This window comes from Aspergillus nidulans, chromosome V (genome assembly GCF_000011425.1).
Source record: "Aspergillus nidulans FGSC A4 chromosome V".
NCBI lineage: Eukaryota > Fungi > Ascomycota > Eurotiomycetes > Eurotiales > Aspergillaceae > Aspergillus > Aspergillus nidulans.
The window spans coordinates 715366-742008 of NC_066261.1; the positions used below are offsets into that span (position 1 = coordinate 715366).

The 26643-nt window shown below is 53.6% G+C and overlaps 12 protein-coding genes across 12 annotated transcripts, besides 1 other annotated feature; 8 read left to right on the forward strand and 4 right to left on the reverse strand.

Annotated features, from left to right (window-relative positions):
- Positions 1-26643: part of a sequence feature (contig 1.154 2658..34335(1)) that runs on past both edges of the window.
- Positions 397-2982, reverse strand: ANIA_08506 (Zn(II)2Cys6 transcription factor; the record flags this gene model as incomplete). The annotated part of the gene is made up of 5 exons (XM_676683.1): positions 397-1558; positions 1606-2270; positions 2324-2391; positions 2452-2594; positions 2714-2982. The coding sequence occupies 5 exons, from the start codon at positions 2980-2982 to the stop codon at positions 397-399; spliced, it is 2307 nt and encodes a 768-aa protein (XP_681775.1).
- ANIA_08507 (uncharacterized protein) lies at positions 3288-4890 on the forward strand (the record flags this gene model as incomplete). Its single annotated transcript, XM_676684.1, has 5 exons — positions 3288-3555; positions 3619-3824; positions 3892-4186; positions 4281-4383; positions 4434-4890. 5 exons carry the CDS (start codon positions 3288-3290, stop codon positions 4888-4890), a joined length of 1329 nt encoding a protein of 442 aa, XP_681776.1.
- On the forward strand, positions 6267-7450 carry ANIA_08508 (uncharacterized protein; the record flags this gene model as incomplete). The annotated part of the gene is made up of 3 exons (XM_676685.1): positions 6267-6547; positions 6718-6767; positions 6849-7450. 3 exons carry the CDS (start codon positions 6267-6269, stop codon positions 7448-7450), a joined length of 933 nt encoding a protein of 310 aa, XP_681777.1.
- On the forward strand, positions 8258-9820 carry ANIA_08509 (Zn(II)2Cys6 transcription factor domain-containing protein; the record flags this gene model as incomplete). The annotated part of the gene is made up of 3 exons (XM_676686.1): positions 8258-8890; positions 8967-8973; positions 9027-9820. 3 exons carry the CDS (start codon positions 8258-8260, stop codon positions 9818-9820), a joined length of 1434 nt encoding a protein of 477 aa, XP_681778.1.
- On the reverse strand, positions 10234-12100 carry ANIA_08510 (uncharacterized protein; the record flags this gene model as incomplete). The annotated part of the gene is made up of 6 exons (XM_676687.1): positions 10234-10545; positions 10654-10718; positions 10791-11010; positions 11127-11301; positions 11811-11995; positions 12083-12100. The coding sequence occupies 6 exons, from the start codon at positions 12098-12100 to the stop codon at positions 10234-10236; spliced, it is 975 nt and encodes a 324-aa protein (XP_681779.1).
- Positions 12924-14170, forward strand: ANIA_08511 (uncharacterized protein; the record flags this gene model as incomplete). The annotated part of the gene is made up of 4 exons (XM_676688.1): positions 12924-13014; positions 13151-13215; positions 13342-13890; positions 13934-14170. 4 exons carry the CDS (start codon positions 12924-12926, stop codon positions 14168-14170), a joined length of 942 nt encoding a protein of 313 aa, XP_681780.1.
- Positions 15204-16461, forward strand: ANIA_08512 (uncharacterized protein; the record flags this gene model as incomplete). Its single annotated transcript, XM_676689.1, has 3 exons — positions 15204-15255; positions 15322-15616; positions 15681-16461. The coding sequence occupies 3 exons, from the start codon at positions 15204-15206 to the stop codon at positions 16459-16461; spliced, it is 1128 nt and encodes a 375-aa protein (XP_681781.1).
- ANIA_08513 (protein tdiA) lies at positions 16748-19660 on the reverse strand (the record flags this gene model as incomplete). Its single annotated transcript, XM_676690.1, has 2 exons — positions 16748-16960; positions 17024-19660. 2 exons carry the CDS (start codon positions 19658-19660, stop codon positions 16748-16750), a joined length of 2850 nt encoding a protein of 949 aa, XP_681782.1.
- Positions 20050-21442, forward strand: ANIA_08514 (protein tdiB; the record flags this gene model as incomplete). Its single annotated transcript, XM_676691.1, has 3 exons — positions 20050-20672; positions 20737-21228; positions 21298-21442. The coding sequence occupies 3 exons, from the start codon at positions 20050-20052 to the stop codon at positions 21440-21442; spliced, it is 1260 nt and encodes a 419-aa protein (XP_681783.1).
- On the forward strand, positions 22093-23160 carry ANIA_08518 (uncharacterized protein; the record flags this gene model as incomplete). The annotated part of the gene is made up of 1 exon (XM_676692.1): positions 22093-23160. The coding sequence occupies one exon, from the start codon at positions 22093-22095 to the stop codon at positions 23158-23160; it is 1068 nt and encodes a 355-aa protein (XP_681784.1).
- ANIA_08516 (L-tryptophan:phenylpyruvate aminotransferase tdiD) lies at positions 23377-25095 on the forward strand (the record flags this gene model as incomplete). Its single annotated transcript, XM_676693.2, has 6 exons — positions 23377-23461; positions 23513-23735; positions 23770-23931; positions 24049-24249; positions 24317-24565; positions 24636-25095. The coding sequence occupies 6 exons, from the start codon at positions 23377-23379 to the stop codon at positions 25048-25050; spliced, it is 1335 nt and encodes a 444-aa protein (XP_681785.1). The 3' UTR covers positions 25051-25095.
- ANIA_08520 (uncharacterized protein) lies at positions 25122-26506 on the reverse strand (the record flags this gene model as incomplete). Its single annotated transcript, XM_676694.1, has 7 exons — positions 25122-25185; positions 25250-25849; positions 25971-26046; positions 26180-26192; positions 26261-26274; positions 26330-26427; positions 26481-26506. 7 exons carry the CDS (start codon positions 26504-26506, stop codon positions 25122-25124), a joined length of 891 nt encoding a protein of 296 aa, XP_681786.1.

Sequence of the window (26643 nt, forward strand, 5' to 3'; positions counted from 1 at the left end):
ATGCTGCTGTCATTGGTGGCGAAGTCCCCAACTGAACCGCACTCAGTTTTCTGACTAGCGCCTTGGCACTCAGCCCAGAATCAAGGGAAGAGTTGGGATCGGTGAAGCTGGTTTTGCATCACACTGTATCTAGGGGCCATACGTTGTGATATTCGTACCATTTTAACAAAGTAGTATTTGATACATGCGCGTTTTCGGGAGCGGGTCACTAATTATTACACATTGATAATTACACACTTGAAATTTAAATAGTGCAAGGCCGGGTATTAATCTCATTCAATCGTGATTGTAAATCGTGGACTTCGTAATGCCTCATGAAGCAATGCAAGGAGTGGTGAGATATATTTTTGGTAGGTGACGACAGGAGAAATGCAGTCTCAGAACGACCAGGGCCCGTCAAGCTCCGCTACCGAGCTCCGTAAACTCCATATCATCTAAGATAGAACTCCACTGCGGCATATCCAAGTCCAGGCCGGCATTGAACACGTCAGACCACAGCTTCCCCCAGGTATCTTCGTCCGATTGTTGGCCCTGAGCGCCGCCAGACCACTGCCCGGTCATGGGTGCAGATGAGTTCGGCATTAATGGCATTGGTTCGTGCATTGTAGTAGGGACCGTGTTCAATAATTGAGCACCGCCAGAGCTTTGGGGGAAAACCTGGTTGGTTCCCATGTTCGTGATCATGAGCCCAGCAGAGGACTGGAAGACGGAGCCACCACCCACGGCACTGTTTGCCGCGGGCGAGCTCAATTTTGGCAGAGACATCTGGTTCTGCAAAATCATTAGCAAGGTGTGCGTGTTTTTCTGTATTGCCTTCTTCAGCGTCGCCGACTCGTGTTGTGAGCGCTCAAGCATCCGACAAGCGGCAAGGACCTCCTCACGCCGTGGAACTGCCTCTGGAGCGTCCGGTTTCAAGGAAACATCGGTAGCGAGAGTGATAGCCGCAAGGAATACATGCTGCACAATGAGCCAAAAACGAGAGGGGTTTAGATTTATCAGCCCACCAATATCCTCCATTGAGCGACGCAAACTAAGTACTGTCTCTGCAGCTCGGATACACATCATCCGCGAATAAGCGTATTTTGGATTCGTAAAGCCTTCTAGATGGAACGGCCGATGGAGACGGCAGATGCGGGTGTTGATACCGAGATGCAGATACGTGCGCTGCCAGGCAACGTACGGCCGTTCACGACAGATGGTAAGACTCTGCTGAATGCTGCGGTGATCGAGTTTGAAAAAGATCGGAAGGGCATTAAGAAAGTTCTGGAAACGAGCATCCAGGTCGAGGACGAGATCGTAATCTACCTCTTGAGAAGAGACATCGGGAGACTCGAGGAGGAGGGAGGGCATAGTATCGACGACTTCACGGCAGAGCTCCGCCAGGCGGATGCGACATAGAAAAGCGGACATAGAGGTTGGGATGGAGAGAGGAAACCCGTACTGTGTTCCAGAAGCTGGGATGATTTCGTCGTCGATATTGCTCGGGTAATTGACATTCATGTGTCGTGGTTGAAGCAGATAAACTCCTTCATTAGGACCGCCGGAAAGAGAGAGGAGCCTTAAGTGTGTCAGTCATGAATGGCAAGACTAAAGGAGAACTCGCACCAATCAGATGATACCATATGCCACCATATTCGGCGCTGGACTTCGGTTTCAATAACGTTCGAGCCGTTGAGTCGTCGTTCCTCCCGCCGCTTCGCCGTATCGAGGCGATGAATCTGCATGCTTCGTGCAACGAGAAGCTGCCGGATGCGGAGCGTATGAACTTTCTGCGAGAAGCCGTCGGTGTGTGATAGGACATAACCGAGGGTGGTGATCGCCTGCAGCGTCACCGTCGACGAGGGAACGGTTTGCTGCCGGTCGTCCAGGATGCACAGAGCCAGATGGCTGTACGTGGAAAATGCCGTTTTGGCTTCATCCTGCGTCGCATGCAGCGCCTCGAGAAGCTCGGTCGTCCAGGCCAGAGCGGCGCCCGCAAAGATGGCATACACCAGCGCCAGGCCGGCGATATTGGGCTCATCCCCATCGAGCAAGTTCTGGTAGATCTGCTGCATCAGCGCCCTCGTGGATGGAATATGAAGAGCCCCGAATGTAGGATGCATGCACCTGGCGAAGTGGTTGAACATCTCCATTGCCTGCGCAAGCGGTGGGAGACATCTCGCCAGCGCGGCGGCATCCAGTGGCGCGGGACTGGGGCTCGCAAGCTGCTGAATCTCATTTGGCATACTTGACCCAAAGGGCATTACCCCATGCTGCATATTGCCAGAACTCTTATAACCATTCAGCAGCTAATCTATCAAACTAGACGAGAACAAAGACGTACTATCTCTTCAATTAGACTGGATGCCTTAGACGTCGTATCCATTGGACTCGACACACTGCTCCCTACAGCTGATAACCGTTACCGCACCGTTCAGTATGAACCAGAAACCCTTTACCGAATAAGCTCACCTGAACTCCAAGCTGGTTGTTGTCCATGGGCCGGGCTCGCCAGGGCAGCGCCCTGGGGGCCCGAAGAAGAGCCTCTTTCTACACTCGACGGACGCGGCATCTGATTGGCTTGCTGCAGAATAATATCTTCAAGGCGCTGGATCCTGTCCAGTAAAATAGTTTCATGGTTTCTAGCACAGCCAGTGAGAAAAGGTAACACCGGGAAGAGAACGGACGGATCAGGCCAGATCAGGCCAAATCGGGGAGACTTCGGAGCACTTACGAGGCAGAGCCGGGCTCCGGCACCGACTGCTCTCTCTTACTAGCCGCTGCCGCCGCTGTCGCAGTCGTCGGCGTATTGGAGCGTCTATCTGTGGAGGGGGATTCGCCCCGACCGGCGTAGACGCATTCGACCTTACGCTGGACGCAGTTGGAACACGGCTGGGCGCGGTCGCAGCGCAGTTTCTTGGAGCGACATAGTCGGCAGGACAACGGAGTTCGGGACCAGCGATGAACCATGTCCGCGGGGACGCGGGTGCCTTTGCGGTCCATGGTGGAATGTGAGGACGAAGAAGAGGCGAGGTGGAGGATCGAGAATCGAGGCCGAGAGAAAGAGCGATAGAAGCCTCAGGCCTCCATGGAGAGGACTACCAGAGGCGGCTAGCGGGTCCGCGGAGATACCATGTCCCGATACGGTAACTCCGACCGGGGTATCTAGCCCTATAATCGACCTTTGAGCAGAAGGTCTCCTGAGGCCTTGGGCGACCTCCATATATTAATCGCTGGAACTAACTGCTGGAGTCTCCCGGCTGTCATTCTTACAGTCAGGTCACTAGCCAATCTATATTTCTCGCACAATGGCACGGCCCGAAAAGCCACAAGACAACGTCCACGCCAGCGATGACTCGCTTGAGCAGACGCTGCCCAAGGAGGAGAAGTCGCAGCCACCTCCTGAGGCCAAGGAGGGGACGGTCAAGGCGTATCTTGCCCTTCTTGGCGGCTCTCTGGGGCTGTTCATCTCCTTTGGCTGGCTCAACTGTATCGCGCTGTTCCAGGCTGAGTACGAGGAGAACGAGCTGAAGAGCTACTCGAGCTCAGAGATCTCCTGGATCACATCGACCGAGTGTACGTGACCGTATATTTTTGTGAGATATTTTCGTGAAGATTGCACTGTACTGATGTCGGCAGTCTTCCTCATGCTCTTCTTCTCTCCCATGTCCGGCTACTTGTTCGACAATTACGGCCCGCGACTGCCCATCTTTATCGGCGGCTTGCTGCAGGTCTTTGGCCTTATGATGGCCAGTCTCTCGTCGAAATACTACCAGATCATGCTCAGCCAGTCTATTGTCGCCGGGATCGGCACTTCGCTGATCTTCAATCCTTGCGTGACATCTGTACGTGGGCGTTCTCACTATACCTTGCTAGCTAGGCTATAAAGCTGATCTTGGAGTGCTTTGACAGCCAATGACTTATTTTCGCAAAGCACGAGCGCTGGCCGGTGGCTTGACCGTCGCCGGCTCGTCGATCGGCGGCGTAGTGTTTCCTCTGATGGTTAACCATCTACTGCCCAAGATTGGATTCGGACGGACAGTGCGAGCCTGCGCCTTTATGATCCTTGGTCTCTGGTCCATTGTCGTGTGCTTCATTTCGGCCAATCTGCCGCGCAAGAACCGGGACTTTGATTTTCACCGGTACCTGAAGCCATTCAAGGAGCCCAACTTCATCATTCTGTTTATTTTCGACTTCTTCCTCTACTGTATGTTAAGCCCATCACCCAGCCAAAAAGTCTATTATGATGATTACGAAAATGCAAAAGTCTCGAATGAGAAGTAAAGGCTGACCAATGACAGGGGCCATCATCATCCCGCTCAACTACCTCTCCGTCTCGGCCATTTCCCGCGGGATGTCCATGTCCATGGCGCTGAACCTCATTCCCATTATGAACGCAGCAAGGTACGCTCAGCAAGCCCGATCACCGATCAGCCTACTTACAAGATACGTAGCTTCTTGGGCCGCACCGTCCCCAATGTCTTGGCCGACAAATACGGCCGCTTCAACGTGATGATGGCAATGCTGCTCTTCACGTGCATAATCGAGCTCGCTTTATGGCTGCCTGGGAAGTCCAACGCCGCTATCATTGTCTTTGCAGCCTTGTTTGGTATTGGCTCTGGAGCGTGCATCGGCTTAGCGCCTGTCCTGGTCATGAATCTGTCCCCGTCGCCCGCAGAGTATGGGTTCCGCATGGGCGCTGCGCTGGCCGTTGCCGGTATTGCGTCTCTCACTAGTCCTCCCATTGCCGGCGCGATTGCGGCGAGAAGTAGTGGATCGTACGACAACGCGTTCATATTCGCCGCAGCGAACGGGTTCGTCAGTCTAATCTTCTTGATCATCTTGCGCGGGAGGGTGATTGGGTGGAATTTCTTTGCGAACGAAAGCGTCGGAAAGGAGGGAGGGCACTGAGGATTAGATGAGCAAGGTGGTCTGCCTTTTACTTGAGGATCGGAAAAGGGTTGCAACGAAAGGAGAGAATGGTATAATAGAAGATGTCAGATACAGGGCGATTCTTTACTTTTACCAGTTACGTACAATACTCAATGCACCAGTTTCATCTCCAGCCAGCTCCCAACTGAAGAGATAAATGCAGACCAGTTATTGTGGTTAGGGCAGACGCATAGCCAGGCGCTGGCCTTGCCAAGCGTCTTGCGTCCTGATTCTATGTCTACGGCCCGACAAAAGATGATAACGCGGCCACGACTAGAAGCGTTTTAGGATCTTGAAACGCAACGGTATAGCTTCAGCATCTGGCTGAGTTCTATTGACTCTAATGAGGATGTGGCCATAGTCGAAATAAGAACCTCGTTAACCGTTTCCCGCATTCTTCTACATCATTCCAAGAAAAGAAAATAGTCAAAAAAGTGGAAACTTTGGAAACATGTAGGTTTATCATGCTTCTGAGAAGAGGGTAGGCGTCTCTTTCATAGATGGTGACTGCATGCTTCCTAAAAGGAGTTCCTTGAATCCAACAAATCCAAATGCTCCAGCTGCACCCGATTGTATCTATTCTGGCGAGACACACCATTGCGCCGTTGTAGCAATATGAGAAAATTCACCGGCTCTGAGAAGGAAAGGACGACAGTGTTCTAAGCTGGTGTGGGCGCTCGATTGACAACCGCCATGGAGCCAGGTTGTCCTGGAGGTCAGACTATAATGGTGCAGGAGGTCCACAAGATTTGAGGAACCGGGTAGTGTCTATTATGGTTAGATCTGGGATCTGCCTAGAGTACGTATATATAATGATTTCATCCTCGCCAACGGTCAGCGCACTCGCAACATGAACCTAAACTGAGAAAGACAATAAAAGGGAGGAGGCTTTTAAAGACCGAACAGCCGTTTGTATGTCTGCTTCATGATACTTTACCCCATGCACTAGCAGAAGAAATACAGCAATTAACTACTCTGGAAATTTGCTCCGCGGACCTAGACCCCTGCTTCGGCATGCCCACGATCTCTGTAGTTATGGTTATGGATATATCAGTCGGCATTGAGGCCGACAAGCGGCTCTCACATACGACTCCGACATCACCAGCTTCGCTCTGCCCTGAGCTTCTGTTTCAAGCCGGCCCCTAGTGCCTTCGTGTCTGCCCGAGGCCATGACGCGAACAAAGGTGGAAGTGGAAAGTCCCCCCCAGCCGGCCCGACACCATCCAAGACGCCGGCGGCCTCGTGTCTCATGCGAGGAATGTCGCCGTCGAAGGATGCGCTGCGACAGGCAGCTTCCTTGCAAGCCGTGCCGTATCTCGCGGCAGCGCTTGACCTGCCGATATCAAAACAGCGGCATGGAGACTTATGGCGCTGGACCTCCGTCGCTCCAAGCAGGGGCTGGAAACTGTGGCAGGGGACTGAATTACTATGATTCACAGCCGGGGCTAGATACTTCATCTGGTACATCCGCCAAAGCGGATGCTGGCATGATGACACCTGCGGGTTCACACGGGGGACTTGCCTCAGAGGCCGAGTCTAGTGGGGGTCTTCTTCCCCCTCAGCCTCTTCTCCTTTGCAACACGCGAGAGAAGACTAAGTGTTTCCGCCCGGGCATTGGATATACAACACGGATCTGGTCAGTAACAGGAACCGCACTCAGAAGCTATGCAGGACTATGCTGAGTCCAAGCAGTTTGAATGGAGCAGGACCCCCCTGAAGGATAGGGAGCTGAGGACTCTGGAAGGTCAAGGAGTCGGCGACGGGAGGAGTCTAGCAGGCTTAATAAACCGATGCTGGGATCTGCAGCGATCAATCAAAGCATCAGAACCCGGCGAGAGGCGGCGGCGCGTGGCCAGGTACAGCCGCTGCACTGCCAGGAAGCTTCCCCTCGCCGGAAATATGCAGCGGAGTACGTCGATGCCTACATGAACCCGCAGCCATGCAGTACTCCGCAGTCCTGCAGCTCGCATTCGATCTGGACAGTCTCTGCAGGGAACTCAGGCAGGTTCTGGAGGCGGAACGCCCCGCTCTAACGGTGTTGGTCGAGATGCAACTCCGTCATGCGATGCTCGCCCTCCTCCAGCCATTTGTACTGCCAGCACGCACTGATGCGCAATTCTACCTCGCTCGCCAGATGTGCCTACAATGCGCAATGGCCCTGGTCACCTATGCGCACGAGAGCCAATCGCCTGCGAGCGTCGGCGCCGAGCCCAGCCTCGCCGGGCCCTCCCTGCTGCTGCTGCAGATGCAGATGACAGCCCGGGGGTACCTTCGGGGCGCCTTCCACCCCGCCGTTATCTGTGCCTTGGCCATCGAGATTATCGTTCAACTGAGCGGCGAGGCCGGTGCAGCCACGTCAGGGCGCCCGCCGTACTCGCTAGATAGTATGGCTCGGGCGCAGCGGGCGCCTATCATCAAGACGCTGGAGCGTTTGAACAGTCAGCTACGAGAAATGATGAATCAAGCCTTTCCGGCTCTGAAACGATACCAGCTGCATCTTGGCTCAGATTCGTGCCTTGAAGACAGGAATGCCAGTTAGAGGGGCAGTTTTGAGCGAGCTCCAGGACAGGCTAGAGGATGCGCACGCCATTCTCCAAAGTCTGGGTAATCAATTTGGCCTCTTGGGCTCGAAAACTAAACGGGCCCTCTTCTCTAGATAATAGTCCATACGAACAGGGTGTCCAGACGAGACGAAGGCGATTGATTGGTCCCTGATTTTGTCGTCTTCCCATCGCCCGTGAGACAAATTAGCCGGCTTAGGGCTCGGCGCAGGAAATGGCACTGTTAGGACTATACCAACGTCTATTAATCACTAGTTAACGAATTGATACAACTGTTGTAGTCAACTGTCCGCCGCTCAGTTTGCGTAACGCGGATTGTCTCAGCCTCGATATTTTTTTATTTTTATTTTTATTTATTTTTGGTTTGGTTTCTCCAATTCCTGCGGATTACCAACACTACCACCACTTGAACCACACAGCAGGTGCAGTGTCGGGTTATCCGGCGGATTTGCCATGTGCTGACGGGCCCTTTCTAGTAATCTATACTGTGCAAACTATATTCCTCATGGCCTGACAGGACGTCATTGCTGACTCCGGCCCCAATCCCAGAGGATGCCTCAGACCACCCGCTTTCTTCAGCTTCTGGCCCCCACTGGGTCTCGTGCCCATCGAGCCAGTTACATTATTCCCTCTTCTCTGCCAAGAGAAGCTTGTCGGCCTTGTCCAGGTCTTGAATGCTAACCGTGCTGGGCGCTTCCTTCGTCTCCCGCCTTCATGTACGGCCAATGTTGCTCCTTTGGGCAAGTATCTCCTCCGCGGCGACGAGGTGCCTTGCTTATATACCGATGGGCTGGAGTGACGAGCTGTCTGAACGGTTTGCCCCCTCTTTTCTGACAGGTGCATTCCTGATCTTGCTAATCATCACCCAGATGGAGTCCCACGGTTCCACCACTCTACCGGCCTCTAACACCACAGAGGGCAAGCGGCTCCGAAGAGCCTGCAACGGCTGTCATCGGATGAAATTGCGTTGTTCAGGGACGAAACCCTGCGCGCACTGTCAGGATACAGGGAACGACTGTGCGTACGCGTTCGTAGCAAAGCTGGGGAAACCGCGGGGGAGCCGCAACAAAAAGACCATCGAGCGCGAGAGGGAGAGGCAGAGGCAAGTGAGCGCAGCCGCCTCAGAGCAAGGTGAGGGCAATGGTGAGGCCGAGCCCGATACGCGGTCATCCTCGCCGGCATCAACCCCGCCGCCGCCCTCAACCGTACAAAGAAAGCTCACAGACAGCGGTAACTACAGTGGTAATTCGTGTGTATCAAATTCCGGGCCTGACACAGTGGACGGGATGGACTGGACGGCGCTTGTACATGCCGCCGTGACAACGCCAGCGTCACTGCCGATAGACCCAGCGCTGGGCTGGATGGACGAGATGGACGGGCTGGATGGGGAGAGTTGCTTGCAGAGCACGATGTGCGATGTAAGTTAATGCCTTGGCCGGAGTGTAGTTGCTAGCTGTGTGTCCAGACCAAGGCGCTGGGACTAACATTCTGTAGCTATCAGGTCCGGAGACGATGGCTCATTCCAAATTGCTTGGTATGTCCTCACTCTTCAAGCTTTCCAGCTGTCTTGGCGCTGCTTGATGCTGATTGCTTCTTTTGTCTCGCGGGCAGAGGATCTCCAGTCCCACTGGCCGATGCCAGTCAGAATTGAGGAGCTAGCCCTGGAGCAGGGCTCTACTGCGTCAGCAAATCCAGCAAAACCAGCCCCAGTGGCAGAGAGCCCATCAGGGGCCCGGAGAAGTCCGACAATGAGTACTGGACAGGCATTCTGCGACTGCCTTCGGACACTTTTTGAGTCTCTCTGCAGTCTCCGCGCCCCAAACACCAGAGGCCGCACCCAGATCCAGTCTCCTCCAACAACACCACCCCCGGGCCCAAGCGGAAACAACGCCTTCCTCCTCACGCTGAACGCGTTCAGTACCCTGCAAAAAGTGCAAAAATGCCAGCTTCCATCATGTCACTCAGACTATGAGACGACCGAGCTCGTCATTCTCACAGTAGACCACGTCTTCCGACGCTTGCAGCGCCTCCTCTGCGAGAGAACAGGCGCAGAGGCGGGGTTTACCGACCTGCAACTGCATCTTGGCGGGCAGACAGTATCGGAGTCCGAGCCGCTGTCCCTAGTCCGACAGGCGCTGCTGGGGTTGGTGCGTGAACGGGCGCAGCAGGCCGTGCTTGAGACAAGGCGGCGTATGGGAATGCTAGGCACGAATCTGAATACGAACGCCGGTGCCGATCTAGAGGAGGCGCTGAATGGTAACACGGAAAAAATGTACGTTGTGAAACTGCGCATGGCTGGGATGAGGTTGGACACGATGTTGCAGCAGATTGAGTGGCGCTTGCATTAGCTAGAGTGAGGGTTGCATGCAGAATGCATATAATATACTATGATCTTAATGCCTCGTATTCGCCTTTCCTGCCCTACTCGATCCGCCTGGCTCGCTTTCTTGTCTATTTAAGGATATACTAGGGTACCCTAAAGCCAGGCTAAATGGACCCCTGCTTGCCCGCTCTCGGGGTATCCATCACCTCATCCTAACTCTAGGGAAGACGCACGGGGCTTTTACCTGGACACAACACTCTCATGAGTTTGAATTTATATTGAGTTATATATCTGAAACACCGAGTACAGCAGCACGAGCTAATCGCCAGCCTACAAACTCTCCGGCTACGACCTTCACCATCCCCGTACCCCCCGATGCCTGCGTCTACCTCAAGAGGTGAAATTACCAACCTACTCTCCCTCCTTTCTCCCCCTTGCCTATAACAGAAACTCTAGCCCAAACCGGTCCACATACTCCGTCTTATCTACATTGATCCCAGGCGCAATACCACTGTAATCACTACATGTGACTTTGTACCGGTCGAACAGGTTAAATACCACTGCGCGGACCTGCTTATCCGCAAAAAACTGGCCAAGACATTTTCGAGCGCCGAACCAGAACATGCTGAGATTCCGATGTATCTCGGCTGGTGTCAATGTGGTGAATCTGCTGGGCCGGTAGGAGGTCGCGTCGGGGCCCCAGAAGGGGTTGCGGACGTTGATGCCGTAGGAGTCGGCTATTACGCTAGTCTGCCGAGCACGTCAGCCGACCTTTAATTGTATAGAGTATGTTTCTCTGAGAGCAAGGGAACAACAGGGGAAAGATATAGGATATTAAGAAAAGGATAGTTGACGTACGCCTTTGGGGATTAGGTACCCGCCCAGACCTTTGTCGACGGATGCCGCTTCAGGGAGGGTAAATGCTAGTAAACCATGTCGGTTAGTAGAGTAGCTTAATGAATTCAATCTTGGGGATGTAAAGAATAAAGACGTACGCAAAACAGGCTGTAGGCGCACCGCCTCCAAGAGGGCATAGTGCAGCAGGGTGTCCTTCCGCCCAAGATACCGGGTAATGGCACTCCGGTTGGCGTCCAATTCGGCGACTAGATTGTCTTGGAAGGCCTGATTGTCGGATATTAAGAATATTGTCATGATTAGCGCGTGCGAGGTTGGCTCTAGATTGAAGACGGTAGACTCTGTCAGGGTTTGCAGGAGCTGCACCATCACCGGTTAGTTCCATTCTACTATGTCATGCGTCTTCTATACGCTCATGGCCACTACAGAAATTCGATAGCAGGGATTTGGCAAAAGATAGGGGGTTAGGATAATACCTCATCTTTACTCAGATTGCCCACCTCAACGTCCCTCCACAGCCTGGTGATCGGTAGGTCGGTCTGGTCTTTTCGCGCCTGTGAGGTACGCATGAGAAACGCCTCCCAGCGGGCCAGATACGCCTTTGCAGACTGGTACTTCTCGCGCGAGAGCATCCAGTAACCCAGACCCCACCTAAACGGCCCTTCAGCAAAGCCGTGTCGACGATTCCCATGAAGGCAAGACAGACATCCCAGAGCTCTATCTTCTCCTCGTCGGTCAGCGGCCCAAAGAATATACTCGTCGTTTCGTTCAGTGTAAACGGAAGGAAAGAGCCTGCTGCTTTGATGATCATCGTTTCTTCATTACTTCCACCATCTACGCGGGTGGTGGCGATTGAAGAGACGAACTCGGCAGCTTCTTGATGACTACGCGAGTTATGCTTCACGGCAACGTTATTCGCCAGTAGCGGATCGAAGGCCTTGCGATTCCGCTTCCAGCGTGCCCGTTAGTGAAACCGACGCATGCGCCCAAGAGCTTGTTGACGACCTAGTTTGACCGGAGCGCGAGGGTTTTCTTGTGCGAGGCTGAGTCAGAATAGAAGGTTGCGATGTCGGCGGGCGTTGAGATAACGCTTGATGTACTGTTGATTGACATTCCTCTATTTCCTTAGAAAGAAACTACGTATAGGGAGGGAGACAGACACTTCGCTATAGAACCCTGTCCAGATACGGTAGATATCGCCATACTCCTTCCGCCATTTATGGCTAAGTGCGCGAGACTCGGCGAACATGTGGCGGAAGTTCCCAAAGGGCCAGACGTAGTCTGGGCCGGTTAGGGATCTTTTGCGGTCGACGGCGCGGTACCGCGCCGTGAGGGCGAGTATAGGCTGGATAATGGTTTAGCTTCCGTTTGCTTTTCTCCTATAGGACTGCACGGTGTGCTCGTAATCGGACTGAGTGCTTGGGCGGCTTACATTGAGCGCATTGCTCATGATACTAGCCCTCTGCTTTGCTGATAGAAGGGATCAAGGGAAGGAGGACGGCGACCAGCCAGGCCAGGGCAAGAATACGTGGCGGTTGTGGTTGGTCATGGTGGAATAGTTCCTAGAATCTTGTATTAAACGGCCCCGGCAGCGACTGAACAGGAGATGTGCCGTTCGAGGGCCATTGAGGATCAGCTTCGATGGGGAACTGAACAGCTGCCATGGCAGGAACAATGAGGGTAGGGAGAACCGACGTTCCAGTAGATATCCAGGAGTTTTTTTTTTCTGATTTGATGTATGGTAGGTGCAGATATACAAGACATGCCCCACCAGGAGATCGATCGGGACAGTGTGTGTTGAGATTTGTCTCTATTCTGCTTCGGCCCACATAACGCACCGCATAGAGTCCGACGAAATGATCCTGTCCGGTACGGCCGAAAATAAACAAGCGAGGTTTGGATACGCCGGCAGGTAAGTAGTTGTCGGCCTATTTAACTGGCGTCGGGTCGGGGACTACGCTTCCAGCTGCGGCGCCGGGCATTTGGGGGCTGCGTGCTAGCCCTAATTCCTCATCCTGGAGTCTACATCTCTAATAGAACGACGCAATCGTTTCTCACCCTAGATTTTGCGTCCTTAGAACGACCTAATCAATTCCTCGCCGTAGACTCTACCTCATATAACGACTGCAACAGATACTCTGCTGACGAACGGCTTGAGCCCATCCTCTGACCTCAATTGTATATCTGTCAAAGCTGCAATATGCACGATCCAAGCAAAGTGCAATTCCCTCCCCCTCCCCGTGAAGGGCTCAGTGAATCTTGTCCAAGTTAATATGACGGAGTGGAAGGTGACCATTATTCACGCAGATTTGACCAGCGCATCCCTAACTCCGGCGAACGGCGACGTCCAATGCCAGTTCAGCCGTAAGTTCGGTAAATGGTCTGCGCCTTTGTTTATTGAAGACCCGTTCCTGCGCGTTCACGGCCTTGCACCAGTGTTCAACTACGGTACGGTTCTATCACTACACAAAACCGAGGCGCGTAAGCTGACCCTGTACAGGACAGGAGGTCTACGAGGGATTGAAAGGTATACCTGGCACAGAAAGCCAATGGCCTACCCCACATGTCAGTTTCAATCCAGACAAAAAATACTGACCGGGATGATGGAATGGCAACCTTTCGTTCGCCAACCGGCAGCATCAACATCTTTCGCCCATCCTTCCACTCTGCCCGCCTGAACCACTCCGCTAGCCTCCTCTCCATTCCCCCGGTTCCCGAACACCTCTTCCTCGATCTGTTAATCTCGCCGTCGCCCAGAATGCGGAGTTCGTCCCCTCGCACGAAAGCCAAGGGATGCTCTATATCCGGCCGATCCTCTTCGGCTCCTCCGCCTGCATTCAGCTGACGCCTCCTGACAAGTACACATTCTGCGTCTACGTTACGCCCGTGGCCGCATACAATGGGATCAACCCCCTAGACGCGCTGATTTTGGAGGGGTTCGACCGCGCTGCGCCGCGCGGCACAGGAAGCGGGAAAGTCGGCGGGAACTATGCCCCTGTTATGAAATGGAGCGATCAGGCTAGACGCGAGGGCTATGCAATAACGCTGCATCTGGATAGCGCAACACGCAGCGAGGTGGAGGAGTTCTCGACGGCGGGGTTTGTAGGCGTCAAGGAGAAGGCAGACGGAGACGGTGTGGCCGTCGTTGTGCCAGATAGTGGGAACGTTGTCGATAGTGTGACTGTCAGGTGCATTCTAGCGGTTGCAGCGAGGATGGGCTGGGCAGTTGAAAGACGGGTGGTAAGTAGTATCTCCCAAATATTATACAGGACAAGCAAGCCAGACTGAAATGGTACTAACGGGTCACTTGGGGCAGATCAAATACGAGGAACTGGCGTCATTCTCTGAAATCCTTGCGTGCGGCACTGCAGTGACGGTCATCCCAATCAAGTCAATTACATGCAAGAGCCGCGGGAATCGGTTCACCTACCTCGAAGCCAGTGTCAGCAAGCCAGGCCCGTATGCGGCGAAGCTGGCAGCCACACTTGGGGATATCCAAAGGGGCAAGGTGGAAACTTGAGTGATTGGTTGAAGTAAAAAAGCCGGCTCTTTAGGGCTTCAAGTTAACAAATACGGGCGAGGAGAGTAAGGCAACCGCAAGCAATGATAAATCTAGATGCTGTCTATCATTACTTCTATATGAACTACTAGCCGGTAAATCCTTGGCCTTTAAACGGCTGGAATGATATTTAAGTGAAGCCAGCGCATTTTTGTCAATACTATTATACTACATAAATTGAGCATAACAGTATAAACCATATCGTAACACTGCCATAGAATCCCTTCACTATGGGTTCCTAAAATTCCATCGAACACACCAATGCCCTGGCCGATGGTTATCTGCGACATCGGCGACCGGAACCATGGCCCGATCGTGCGGGTGGGTCTGTCAAACCCGATCTCAAACCTTAAAATGTGCTCGAGGGCTGCGAATGGGTGGCCATTTTTCGGAAAATCTTTAAAGACAGCGGTCGCCAAGAATACCGAGTTGCTGATTGACTACTAGGCCGCTAATACATGCCAAAACCGGCTAAACTCGGCCAGCGTATCCGTTTTGAGGCTCCTTGCCGGTGCCGATGCGATCTTGATTCATGGTCTGAGATCTCAATAGTTGACTAGAACCCATGGGAGCTCATGGTAGAAGGTTTAAAAAGGATCAAAGCAGTACTAGCCATGACCTGAGTCAGTCAGTAGTCCATCTACCGGTATTTTTGAATCGCAAATCCCCAAATTTAGTCCAGCATGTATGCTCCTTATGCTTCGGGCCCACGTAATTATCTGGGCCCAGCCATGACGCGTTTCGAACAGCCGAGCCCCAGACCCCAATTCCTTTGAAAACCCTGTCTATACGACGCCCATGACTCGACCCTTATAGTATTTAATATGGTATGCCCCACTGCGTGGCGTCTTGTTTCCAGAAGGAGCATCTCAACGCGTCTACCCTGGCCGTTGTCACGAGATGGTTAAAGGGGAGGTGCCGACCACTTCGCCCTGAGTGCTCGTTTCGAGTCAGCTTTCTGCCGACACTTCGATATCGCGCTGGCTCTTCCAGAATGGTTCACGCTGTCGAAGCATGGGTCTGGGTAGCCGTCGTGCTGGCCGTCGGTTCGTTATAACGAAATCTCTTGTGTGCATGTGAAAGAGTTGACGCTGACGGGATCATGTTGACAGCTATACTGCGCTATGTCTCTCGAATCCTACAGACAGGCGCGCTTCAGAACCTCCAGCTTGAGGACGTCGCCATGGCTGTCACGGTGATCTTCTACATCTTACTCACCGTTTTCCTCGTCCAAATCGACAAGCGCGGCACGAACGGAATCCCCCCGAGCGAGCTCGACACGATCGATCCGGCGACGATACCAGACCGCATCACTGGGAGCAAGATGGTCGTAGCGGCTGAACAATTCTGGATGGTTGTCGTCTGGGGTTGCAAATGCTGTTTACTCTTGCTCTATTCAACCATGACGTGGGCGCCTCCTGGTCCCCTTTCACCTATCCTGGCCATAGTTATAAGCTAAACCGTCCTATAGATCTGGTCTCTGGCAAAACCGCGCCGTCAAAATCATAGGGCTCGTCTGCGCTTCTTCTTTCGTCCTCATCGAGATCCTCTTTTTCGCCGCATGGTGCCGTCCGTTCAACGCTTACTGGTCGTACCCTCCAAAGTCCCAGCAATGCTCCGTATACACAAACCACGTCATCATCACGCTAGCGTTTAACGTTTCGACCGACGTTATGATTATGGCCATCCCTCTGCCCCTGCTCATCAAAGCGAAACTGAGCCTGTCAAAAAAGCTCACCCTGTGCGCGCTCTTCTCTCTCGGCGCCTTTGTCATCCTCTGCTCGATCCTTTCCAAATACTACTCCATATCGTCGCCCTACGGGATGAAATGGGTCGACTGGTACGTCCGCGAAGCGGCGACGGCTGTGATTGTAGCCAATATCCCGCAGACCTGGACCCTGTTCCGACGATTATTCAACTTCAAGTCCTTCCTGCAGCATTCGTCGTACAACCGCAGCCGGAGCAAGAGCGGTACTAAATACGGGACGCGCTTCGACAGCTCGACGATCCATCTTTCCCGGTTCAGGGGCGATAAGTCGCAAGTGCAGTCGACCATTGACCGCACCGAGTCAGGGGAGCATATAAACCGCGAGCCGCTAGAGATCTGGGCCCACCGTCAGTTCCACGTTACGAATGAGCTAGATGAAGGGCGCTCCAGTACGAGCAGCGGCAGTGTGAGCCAGGGCAGAGAGACGCCAGAGTTCGATCCCACCAAGGCCGCGACTGTAGTGACCGTAGGGAGGACTGAATAATGGACCAAGAACACTCTACATGACTGTCAATTACACTCAGCTCATTTTGAAAAATAGACCATACTCAGTATATTTAAATCTCATATGGGATGCCTATCCTGAAGGTGCCAACAAACAAAAAGAACATGAAAAAAAGGAACGACTTCTTTCTACTAGTAATATCAATAAAGCCAATACGTAAACCTCTCTCAGTCCCCCAGGGGACCACCCTGACCTGCATCAGATATATAAAATATACACAAGCTCCCTCACCCGCTAGGGAAAAGGCACAAGGGAAGGGCTCTCACTACAGGCCCCGCTCCCTCAGTACATTCTTCAATGTCCCTGCAAAAGCCTCAACATACTCCCGATTCAACATGGTGTAATGTGCTCCTTGCACATCGTGGAAACGCACGTCCTCCCGCACAAACTCCTTCCAGGCACTTAACCTCCCCTCCACCCAGTCGATTCGGTCCTTTGCAACATGGCTCAAAGGGTCCGCCACAAACACATCCATACACTTGACTGATCCCGAGGGTTCATAGTCCACCGCCAGACTCTGCATATTAGATGCTAGACCTACCCAGAGAAGATAGTACTCCTCTGAAAGGCCGAGCTCGTCCCACCGTGCGGCATCGCAGTGCTGGCGCAGGTACCGGATGGCGTCCAGACGGCGGTTTGCCCGATTAAACTCCTGCAGAGTAGGTTTATGCGTATACGCTGCCAGCTCGGTCATCAGACCGACGAAGTAGAATAGATGGATCACGCACTCCTCCCAGACGAGCTCACGCATGCGGAACTTGATATGCGGCGGAAGATTCCAGCTCCCGCAGTAGCGGACCTCATCGCCGTCCTGTTCGAGAAGCTTGCTGACTTCAAATGCCACCATCCCGCCAAACGAGTACCCCGCTATTGCGTAGGGCCCGTGGGGCTGGCGTTCTTTAATTGCGTCGCGGTAGGTTGTGAACAATTCCTCCAGTGAGGTGAAGGGGGTTTCGGGCAAGCCGGCCGCCGCGTTGAAGCCTTTTGCGCGGAAGGCGTAAACGGGTCGGTCTGTAATGTGATGGGCCAGGTTCACGAAGACTAGGACCTCACCGACGCCCGGGTGTACCAGCCATAGAGGACTCTTGGTCCCGTGCGGTTGCAGGGTCACGACGGGGTCGTAGACGTGCGTGGAAGACTGATCCTGTGAGCGAGGCGCGGCCCCTGTTGCGAGGGCGACGGCTAGCCCCCTGGCTGTCGAGTCTTTGAGGATGTCTGTTAGGCGGAGGGGCTGAGAAGGCTGTAGGCACTTATTGATGCGGTGGATGATAGCGACTAGATCCATCGACGTGGCGCCTATTGAGAGGATTGAATCGTTGACGCCAAAGCTGTCATCATCAGACCGGATCTCCAGCTGTTCCTTGATAATATCCAGAATTACTGCTTCATCCGGCGTCTCTGGGCTCGCACGGGTCTTTTGCTGGTAGCGTCTTATAGCCTCGTCGTTGATCTGCTGCTGCGTAGCGAACTGGCCTTCTTCCAGAGCCGTCTTCAGTTTTGCGCGCGACAGTTTTCCCAGCGTGCTCTTTGGCATATCCTGCGGACGCAGCGGCACTACGCGCGGCCGGGACCGCGTGTGCATGGCCACGACACGGATGATGCTGCTTTGCGTGCTGAACCTGGCTTCGTCATCGCTCTCCACATAAGATGGAAGGTAGAGCACAACCACGACCTCGGTATCCATGGTTGCATCGCGGCTGCTGAACGTGCAGAAGTAACTAGGTGTTGCGCCTGGGATCTGCGCCTGCTCGAGAGCAGCATCCAGTTCGTACGGGAGGTATTTGACTCCATTGATGTTGATCATCTCCTTCGTGCGCCCGTCGAGGTGCAGATTGCCGTTGCTGTCAATGAACGCCAGATCCCCCGTCCGGAACCATCCATCGCTGGTGAACGCCTCTGCTGTGGCGGCAGGATTATTGTAGTAACCTTTAAAGACAACTTCCCCGGTTACTTCGAGGCTGCCGCGCTCACCGGGGGCTGCCTCTTCGCTCGGAGTGTCAAGCCGTGTCACCCGCATTCGCACTCCAGGCATCGGTTTCCCGAGACAGGCGAACTCATGGCGCTGGGCGTGATCATAGCTTGGGCAGTGCGAGTTGAAGATACATCCGGCCACGGTTTCGGTCATACCGAAGGAGGGCTTGAAAACGTTGTCGGGAGCCCCGTACCGGCTGAGGAGGGATTGGAGTGCAATACAAACCTCTGTGACGTTCGCCTCACCACCGGTATCAATATAGAGCGTCTCAAGGTTGAGGCCGGGGTCCAGGATATACTCTGGACTCCCCGACTCCAGCTGTCGCCGCAACTTGGCGCAGAGGAAGTTCGGCATGAACGTGCGCGAGACGCGGTGTCTGCTTATCAGGTTAAGAAGCTGAGCCGGGTTGATGAGAAGATCCGGAGCAGGGACTTGAATCTGTGATATGCCGGACACGATGGCGAAGATATGGCAGTGGACTAGATTGGCGACGTGGTCCATGTGCACCCAGGAGAGGAACGGGCTGCGGGGGAAGCGGAGGCTGGCCGCGGTGGACTTGCCCCTGAAGGCCGCAAGGAGCTGTTGATGGGTCAGAGGGACAGCTTTTGCGTTGCCGCTGCTCCCGGAGGTCAGCATGAGGGCAAGCATATCGGTCGAAGACGGGGTTAGGGCAGGCAGAGGTGCGTCAGCAACGTCCGCAATTTCGGGAGCTGCGAGGATCTCATCCACTGTTCGAGCTTTGATCCGGTCATCCGCTGTCTGCTCTTCAAAGGGGGCCAAGAGGGCAGGCCGGGTCAGACAGACCGGTGAATTGAGCGTCTCGGACAGATGACGCAGATGCCTCTCTCTATCTGCCGGGTTCTGGCTGAACATCCCAGGCCCGGTGAGGGCAGGTATGCCCCCAGCCAGAAGGACAGACCAGTACCATACGATGCTGTCCAGTGCGGACTCAAAGTGAACGAGGACAATGGACTTGGGGCTACATAGCTTCTGCTGCAACAGTCTGGTGGCATTCGCCTCTGCCTGATGCAGCAGATCTTTGTAGGAGACTGTCTGTGGAGGTGATGAGGTGCTGATGCTGTTTGGGTGGTATACTATAATGCCCTCATCGGTATGAGCAGCAGCATGTCGAAGAGCGTCCACGATGTTGCCAAACGGGTACTTGGCTGCCCTGAGCGGTGCGATCTCGGTCTTGCTTGGTGCCATCTTGTTACAGTCTAAGAGGAGGTCCTAGCCTGGCCAGAAGGGTCTCAATGAGTGAGTTATGAGTAAGTTGGGTGAGCCACTGTGCCTGTTTCTCCGCACTCAAGACACTTTAAGTATGCAGCCTGCCCTAATACGAGATATTCCCGTCCTCGCGGGGTAAGTCCAAATCAGGCCCGTGTTGCACAATGACGATACTATTATTATTACTCGTTCATATTACACGCTGACGGGATACGAGGTTGCATTCCGCCACACGAGATACCAATTCAAGGTCACAAAAGGACAAGCTGCAGCCGGGCCTGGACCATGGGGCGTATATATGATGACAGTAGAGTACTCTGAAATTCCTTGCAAACAGTCCTTTCTTTTGCGCAGAAACTGTCTTCATCATGGCTACAGAATACTGGTCCCGTCATCTACGCTCAGTGCTGGCTCCGCTGTTCGCTGCAGCTGGCACATACTCTCCTGAAGATCAGGAGTCCCATCTGGCCTTCATTGACGAGCACATTGCGCCCAACCTGGGCCCTCTCCCTTGGGAGCCCCATGGACCCTACAGCACTCCTTCCTCCCTCGTGGGCTCCCCCTTCGACCCCAGCATCAACATCGTCTCATCCGGAAAGGCCAAGGTCCGTTTCGACTTTGACGTGATCAGTCCACCTGATCGAACAGGCCCAGACCCCTTTGCAGAGGGATCCGCCAGGGAGATCCTCCACCGTCTCGCCGACCTTGTCGGCGCAGACACACAGTGGATGGGCTACCTCATGGATGCTCTCTACCTGACCCCCGCGGAGGCTGAGGTTGCGAAAACGAAGTTGCCTCCAGGTGTTGCTATCCCGCCCAGCTCAGTGGGCTTCGACTTCGACGGCCCCGAGCGGACGCTGAAGTTCTACATCCCCAGTGTGCGGAAAGCGCTAGCAACGGGGCAGGATGTGTCCGAACTCATGCTAAAGACTCTACGTGGATTACAGCCACTTGGGTCTGAGCTAGTGCCAGCGATGGACCTGATTGCTTCGTAAGCTCTAACTTCACATCTCTAGATTATTCTGTATTAGCGCGATGCAAGCTGACTGAACCAGGTATCTCTCAACCCGCACCAACGACGCCATGCTCCCGCTCGTCGGGATTGACTGCCTCGATCCAAGGACACATAAGAACGCTCGGGTCAAATGCTACCTGCACACGAGCAGCAACAGCTTCGCAGTCGTCCGCGACGTCCTCACGCTGGGAGGCCGTCTCAGCGACGACACCTCGCTCAAGCGAGTCGAGACACTCAAATCGGTCTGGCCTTTGCTGATCAACGAGCTAGAAGGTCCACAGAGCGACGCGGCCACCATGGACGAATCCTGGTCCAAGCCAGAGCGGCTCAACCGGACAGGGTACTCGGGGATCCAGTACACGATTGAGATTACCCCCGGTCAGGCAATCCCCGACACGAAGATCTACGTCCCGTTATTCCAGTACACGGACAGCTCTGAGGTCGCTGAGCGGAACTTTGAGAGCGCGCTAAAGAAGCTGGGGAATGAGTGGGGGCTGAGTGGCAAGTATAGGAGCGTCATGCAGGAAATCTTGTGAGTCATTTCTTCTATTTCATTTATCTATTTTTTATTGTTATACGATCCCTTCTGACGGCCGCAAAGCAAGGATGTAGAGAACTATGGCCAGACGTACGCATCTTTCTCCTACACGGAGGGAAAGGGCGTCTATACGACCTCGTATGTTGCTATGCCTATTAAGGATGAGGGAGGGGGTAGCCTCGCTGGAGATTTCGGTTTCAGGAACTAGATCAAGTACTCGGTGCTGTAGCGCTCAATCAGATACTAGTCTAATCAAATCATTGGCTGTCGTTGATTCGGAGTGTAGGAACTATTTCTTAGTAGACATCTTCCTCTCACTACCCAAGACCTCCGCCAAAACCTAGCACCCAAATGAGCGCGGAGCATCCGGCTGTCCCCCACATTGACATCAGATGCCAAGCATCGAGCAAAGTAAAGAAAGGTCTCGACCAGATCTCTGCCTCATTCCTTTTGAGTGGGATTTCGTCAGCTGCATGCCCAGAAAGCTAGGGCTGCTTAGTACGGGACGGGCCAGCTGCACCTGCAGCTTGGCTTCGTATCCCAGAATAGCCAACATTTATCCGGAGACTCGCACATTGTATCCCCTTGTGGCGATTCGAGATTTTGAGCTTCTTTCTATCAGGGTCTAATTCTTACTGCATAATGCGGGGTTGATTGTCGTACGTACTAAGGTCAACATGCACACGGCCTACCTGCAACCTTTCAGCCTACAAGATGTAACCCAAGAAAACCCAGAGTATAAAAAAGCGCAAATAATATAGGCTGACCTCGACTCCATCTCATTCTTCAGCCTACCATCTTGCTATTTAGGTTAACTCCGCATCGCAGAGAAACGACTCACCCAGAACGGAAACGACTATGCATGCCGCTCTCGTCCCAACCTGGTCCTCCCCCTGTCCCATCTATACCGAGATTCCAGACCCGGGGCCTCCGCCACCAGAACAGCTCCAACTGAAAGTCTTGGCCGTTGGGATTCCCCGCGTTGTACGGCTCCGTGCTCGAGGGATCCACCCGACTGCCAAGTCAGCCAGTCTCCCGTACGACCCCAGCATTGACGGCGTAGGGATTGACGAACAAACCGGCATTATGTACTACATTCTTCCGCTCTCGGCGTCTTGTCTTGCGGAGAAAGTGAATGTGGACCGGGACAATCTGGTCCCGCTCCAGCCCGGGGCACCTAAACCTCAACCTCGAAATGGACCTGAAAATGGATATGGAATTGCACTTGGCGATGCTGCTGACCATAGAGCTGAGACGCTGGACCCCATCGCAATTGCGGGGCTCGTGAATCCCGTGTCGAGTAGCTGGATGGCGTTGAGAACAAGGGTGGATGGCGAAATTACGGGGAAAACGGTCCTGGTTCTGGGGGCAACGAGTAAGAGTGGGCGAGCCGCAGTGCTCGTTGCAAGGTTTCTGGGAGCAAATAAAGTGATTGGAGTGGCGAGGAGAGAGGAAGGGCTAAGAAGTGTGGAAGGGTTGGATGGCTGGGTTACCTCGGGGGATATGCTTCCTGGGGAGACCGGGGTTAGGTTTGCTCTACCGGACTGGGTTGGGCCAGTGCATATCGTCCTGGATTACGTTGGAGGCAGCGTTGCCGCGGGAGTCCTGGGCAGTGCTGAGATTGAAGAGGGTAGAGAGTTGCAATACGTGCAGGTTGGGAACCTCGCGCTTGAGCTGGGCACGGGAGAGAAGCATATGTTTGAAACCTTACCAGGCCACCTGATCAGCCGGAAGCCCATCTGCATCCGCGGATCAGGGATGGGAAGTTTCAGTAGGAGGGATCTGGTCCGAGAGATGCCTGGCTTGGTGGCATTTCTTGCACGAATGAAGGCGCCGTTTGGGATTGCGAGCGCGCCGATGTGCGAGGTGGCGTCGGTTTGGCAGGATGAGGATACGAAGGGAAGCCGAGTGGTGATTGTACCTTGAACGACACTTGTACGAACTGGGGCGGTTTGTCATGACACATTCAACACGGACTGACAGTTACAATCATGGTAGTAGTAGCCTGAGATCCCGAATACGAAGCCATTCCTGTGGTTCATCGCCTTCTATGCTATATAGAGGCTTTTAATTTTGCTGGTGTCTAGTATCAAACCCACTACTGTAGACCATCGTGCTACTGAATATCGTACCAACATCACCATGGGCTCAATAGGGGCCAATAATGCTGTGGCGGACCCAACTCCTCTTTTCTCGTCACGGGTGCAGAAATGGGAGCCCGGTGCAAGTAAGCCACGTTGGCCATGACAGCGCAATTCCAAGCTGACCAGATCTTCAGTCCGGAGCCTACTCCCTCTCGAAGCCCTTCCTGGCATGATCTCCCTCGTGGCAGGAAAACCCAGTCCCGAGACGTTCCCCATTGCTGAGATCGCCATCTCACTCAAGGATACTCCAGCCGGGACAGGTAGGATCGTGGTTGATGGGGACGAGCTCAACCAGGCTCTTCAATATGGTCTTCCTCGAGGAAATGCCCAGCTAATCCAGGTTTGCTCTGTCCCTTAGTCTCCATATTTCCTACTGATCATTGTTGTTCAGTGGTTCGAAAGTCTTCAGAGGAGCGTCCACGGCCTCGATGAGAACGGAGGCTGGTCGTGCTGCATTGGCACATGGAAGTCAGGAGCTCATTCATCGCGTCATCCAGGTCTTCACTGATCCTGGGGACCCAGTTCTTCTCGAAACGTGGGTCTCACTCCCTTTGTATGCATTCCCGGACGCAGGCGCCGCTGACTGAAGCCATAGACCAGCATATCCGTATGATTTCCTCCAGGAATTTTCAGAGTGGACATTTTAGCACCTTGCTGACAGGGACCACAGAGGCGTCGCCGGGTTCCTTCGCGCAGACGGACAGGAGCTTATCCCGGTCTACTCTGACGCCCAGGGCCTCAATCCGGCCAGCCTGGAGCAGGCATTGTCGGAGTGGCCCGGAGACTCGCCGCGCCCCAAAGTCCTCTATACAACCCCGACTGGGTCGAACCCAACCGGTCAATCCTGCACCGAGAGCCGCAAGGCCGAGATGTAATTACTCCTCTGCCCAGCCACTGCTCCAGACCTGAGACTGACAGTTCCATCCCGACACCTATAGTCTCCGTCTGGCAAAGCGATTCAATTTTATCATCCTCGAAGACGACGCATACTATTATCTCAACTACGGAGACGACAAACAGAGAGCGCGGAGCTATCTCGCCCTCGAAAGAGACGTCAATGGAGAGTCAGGCCGCGTCGTGCGTTTCGACTCGCTCAGCAAGATCGTCAGTCCCGGCATGCGTCTGGGGATCCTCACAGCACAAGCAGCGGTTGTTGACAAGGTGGTGCGGATCACTGAAAATATAAAGTATGTTTATCCTTCTCTCTTCTCCTGTCCTGTTCTGGCTGCTTCAAATGACTCGCTCACTGAATCCCAGCCTTCAACCCTCCTCCACAACTCAACTTCTAGCCCTCTCTCTACTCCGCCACTGGGGTCAAGCTGGCTTCCTGAAACACTGTGCAGAAGCCGCCGAGGTCTATCGACGTCGCCGAGACGTCTTTGTTTCTGCGGCGGAGCGGCATCTCCAGGGTCGAGCTACATGGGTGGTTCCAACGGCCGGCATGTTTGTCTGGCTGGAACTTAAGTTGCCACCGGAAATGGATAGCTTCGAGCTTCTGAAGAGCCAGGGAATGAAGAATGGGGTTCTTGCTATTCCTGGTGTTGCCTTCATGCCTGGGAACGAGCAAACGTGCTATATCCGGGTGAGCTTCAGTCTAGTTCCTGAGAGAGATATGGATGAGGCGTGTAGGCGGATCGCGGGTCTAGTTGATCGATGTGCTTGCCATTCCTAAGCTTATTATACTTTTGTTCGATGGTTCTAATACTATTTTCCCGGTCAAAAGATCTTCGCCATGAATTTGGTTCACTCGCTATCTGTAATCACGTCGGATCCAGGTGCAGCTGGCTTCTGCCCATACACAACATATCTATTCGCTCGACTCAGCATATAAGACCTCGTAGGACAGTCATGAAAAGGGATGGTAGACTTACACCGGCCAGTAACCATGCACACCCTCATTCATCAGCTCCTCCTTTACGTTCCCCAAGAACGTCTTTGCATCATCCATCTCCCATCCAAGTACTTTTACCAACAAAGCCACCGAAAACTCTTCAAAGCGCTGCAACACATTGTACAGATTCCAAAGACCCAAGGTCTTACCCTTTTCATCCGCAGGCCACGGGTTCGTGGGCCAATTATACGCAACGGTGTGGCAATTCACGAATCCGGCCTCGCGCATCCACGTCTCATATTTGGCAGGATTGTCCACGGGACGGTTCATCTTCTTTGAGGCCTCTATAAGAAGACGGCCCCATTGGGAGAGCGGGTTGTTCTCTGATAGGGTTCCGTCGTCGCTTGTGACGGGGTTACTGAGTTCTTGCATCTCCAGCCAGCCGCCGGGAGTGAGGGAGCTTTTTGCCAGTGAGACCGGGCTCAGCACGATTAAGCGAATGGTACTTGCCTGAACGCCTGCTTGAAGAGTCGGGGCTCGTCTAGGCGCCGGTGATGCTGGCGGCAATGGACAAAGTCGAACTGGCGGGTGTATGTCCATGGTTCGTTGGCGTCGCTTGCGTCTGGAATAACACTGAGACCTAGAGGTATTTTACTTGTGGGACTAGGATCGTTGGCCACGATATACGCAGAAGGATTCTGTTCAGCTGCTACCGGTTAGGGGATATCTAGTGTATATAGACCGAGAATGCTGCAGCCTACCAAAAGCATGGACCCATGTTGAGTCTCCTGTTGCTATATCGAGCACAGATTGCACTGGTGACGGTAGGGGAGATAACTGAAGTTTCCCATCTAGGGTTAGATGGAAGAGCTGGTGCTGGAGTGCTTGGTGGTGTCAGTCTGGTACGCCTTGAAGTTTCTATGCAACCACTCTATCTTATCCACGTAGACGGACGATGGACTAAGCTTACCAAGTCGCTCTGTCTGTGAGACAGGTTTCGCGTCAGCATTGCGTTCATAGTCAGGGATCATAAACACTGCCTGATACGGACCTCGATATCCCGTTCTGTAAGGGGCTCAATTAGCTTAGACTGGTAACGTATACATCTAAATCTTCATACCTCCATTATTGGTTTTCTGAAACAGTCCATTCCTCGCTTGTCCACTGTTGTCCAGGTACTTTTGTACGGACTCGGCGACCGCATTGGCAAGGTCGTTCCTGGGTCAGTTAGATATTGCTGTAAAATATGTCTACTAGTGTCAAGGACGTACATGTTTGCGTACGGGCGGTTAACCATGGCGACGGATTGTTAATAAGATTCTTGGTACCTAAATGGCTCTAGTTATATTTCGAGGTAAGGGGATTGATTCGCTTTATACTCAGTAGCACTCAGTGGCTGCATCGAATACGAGAGGGTGCGGGCGGGGTATCTAT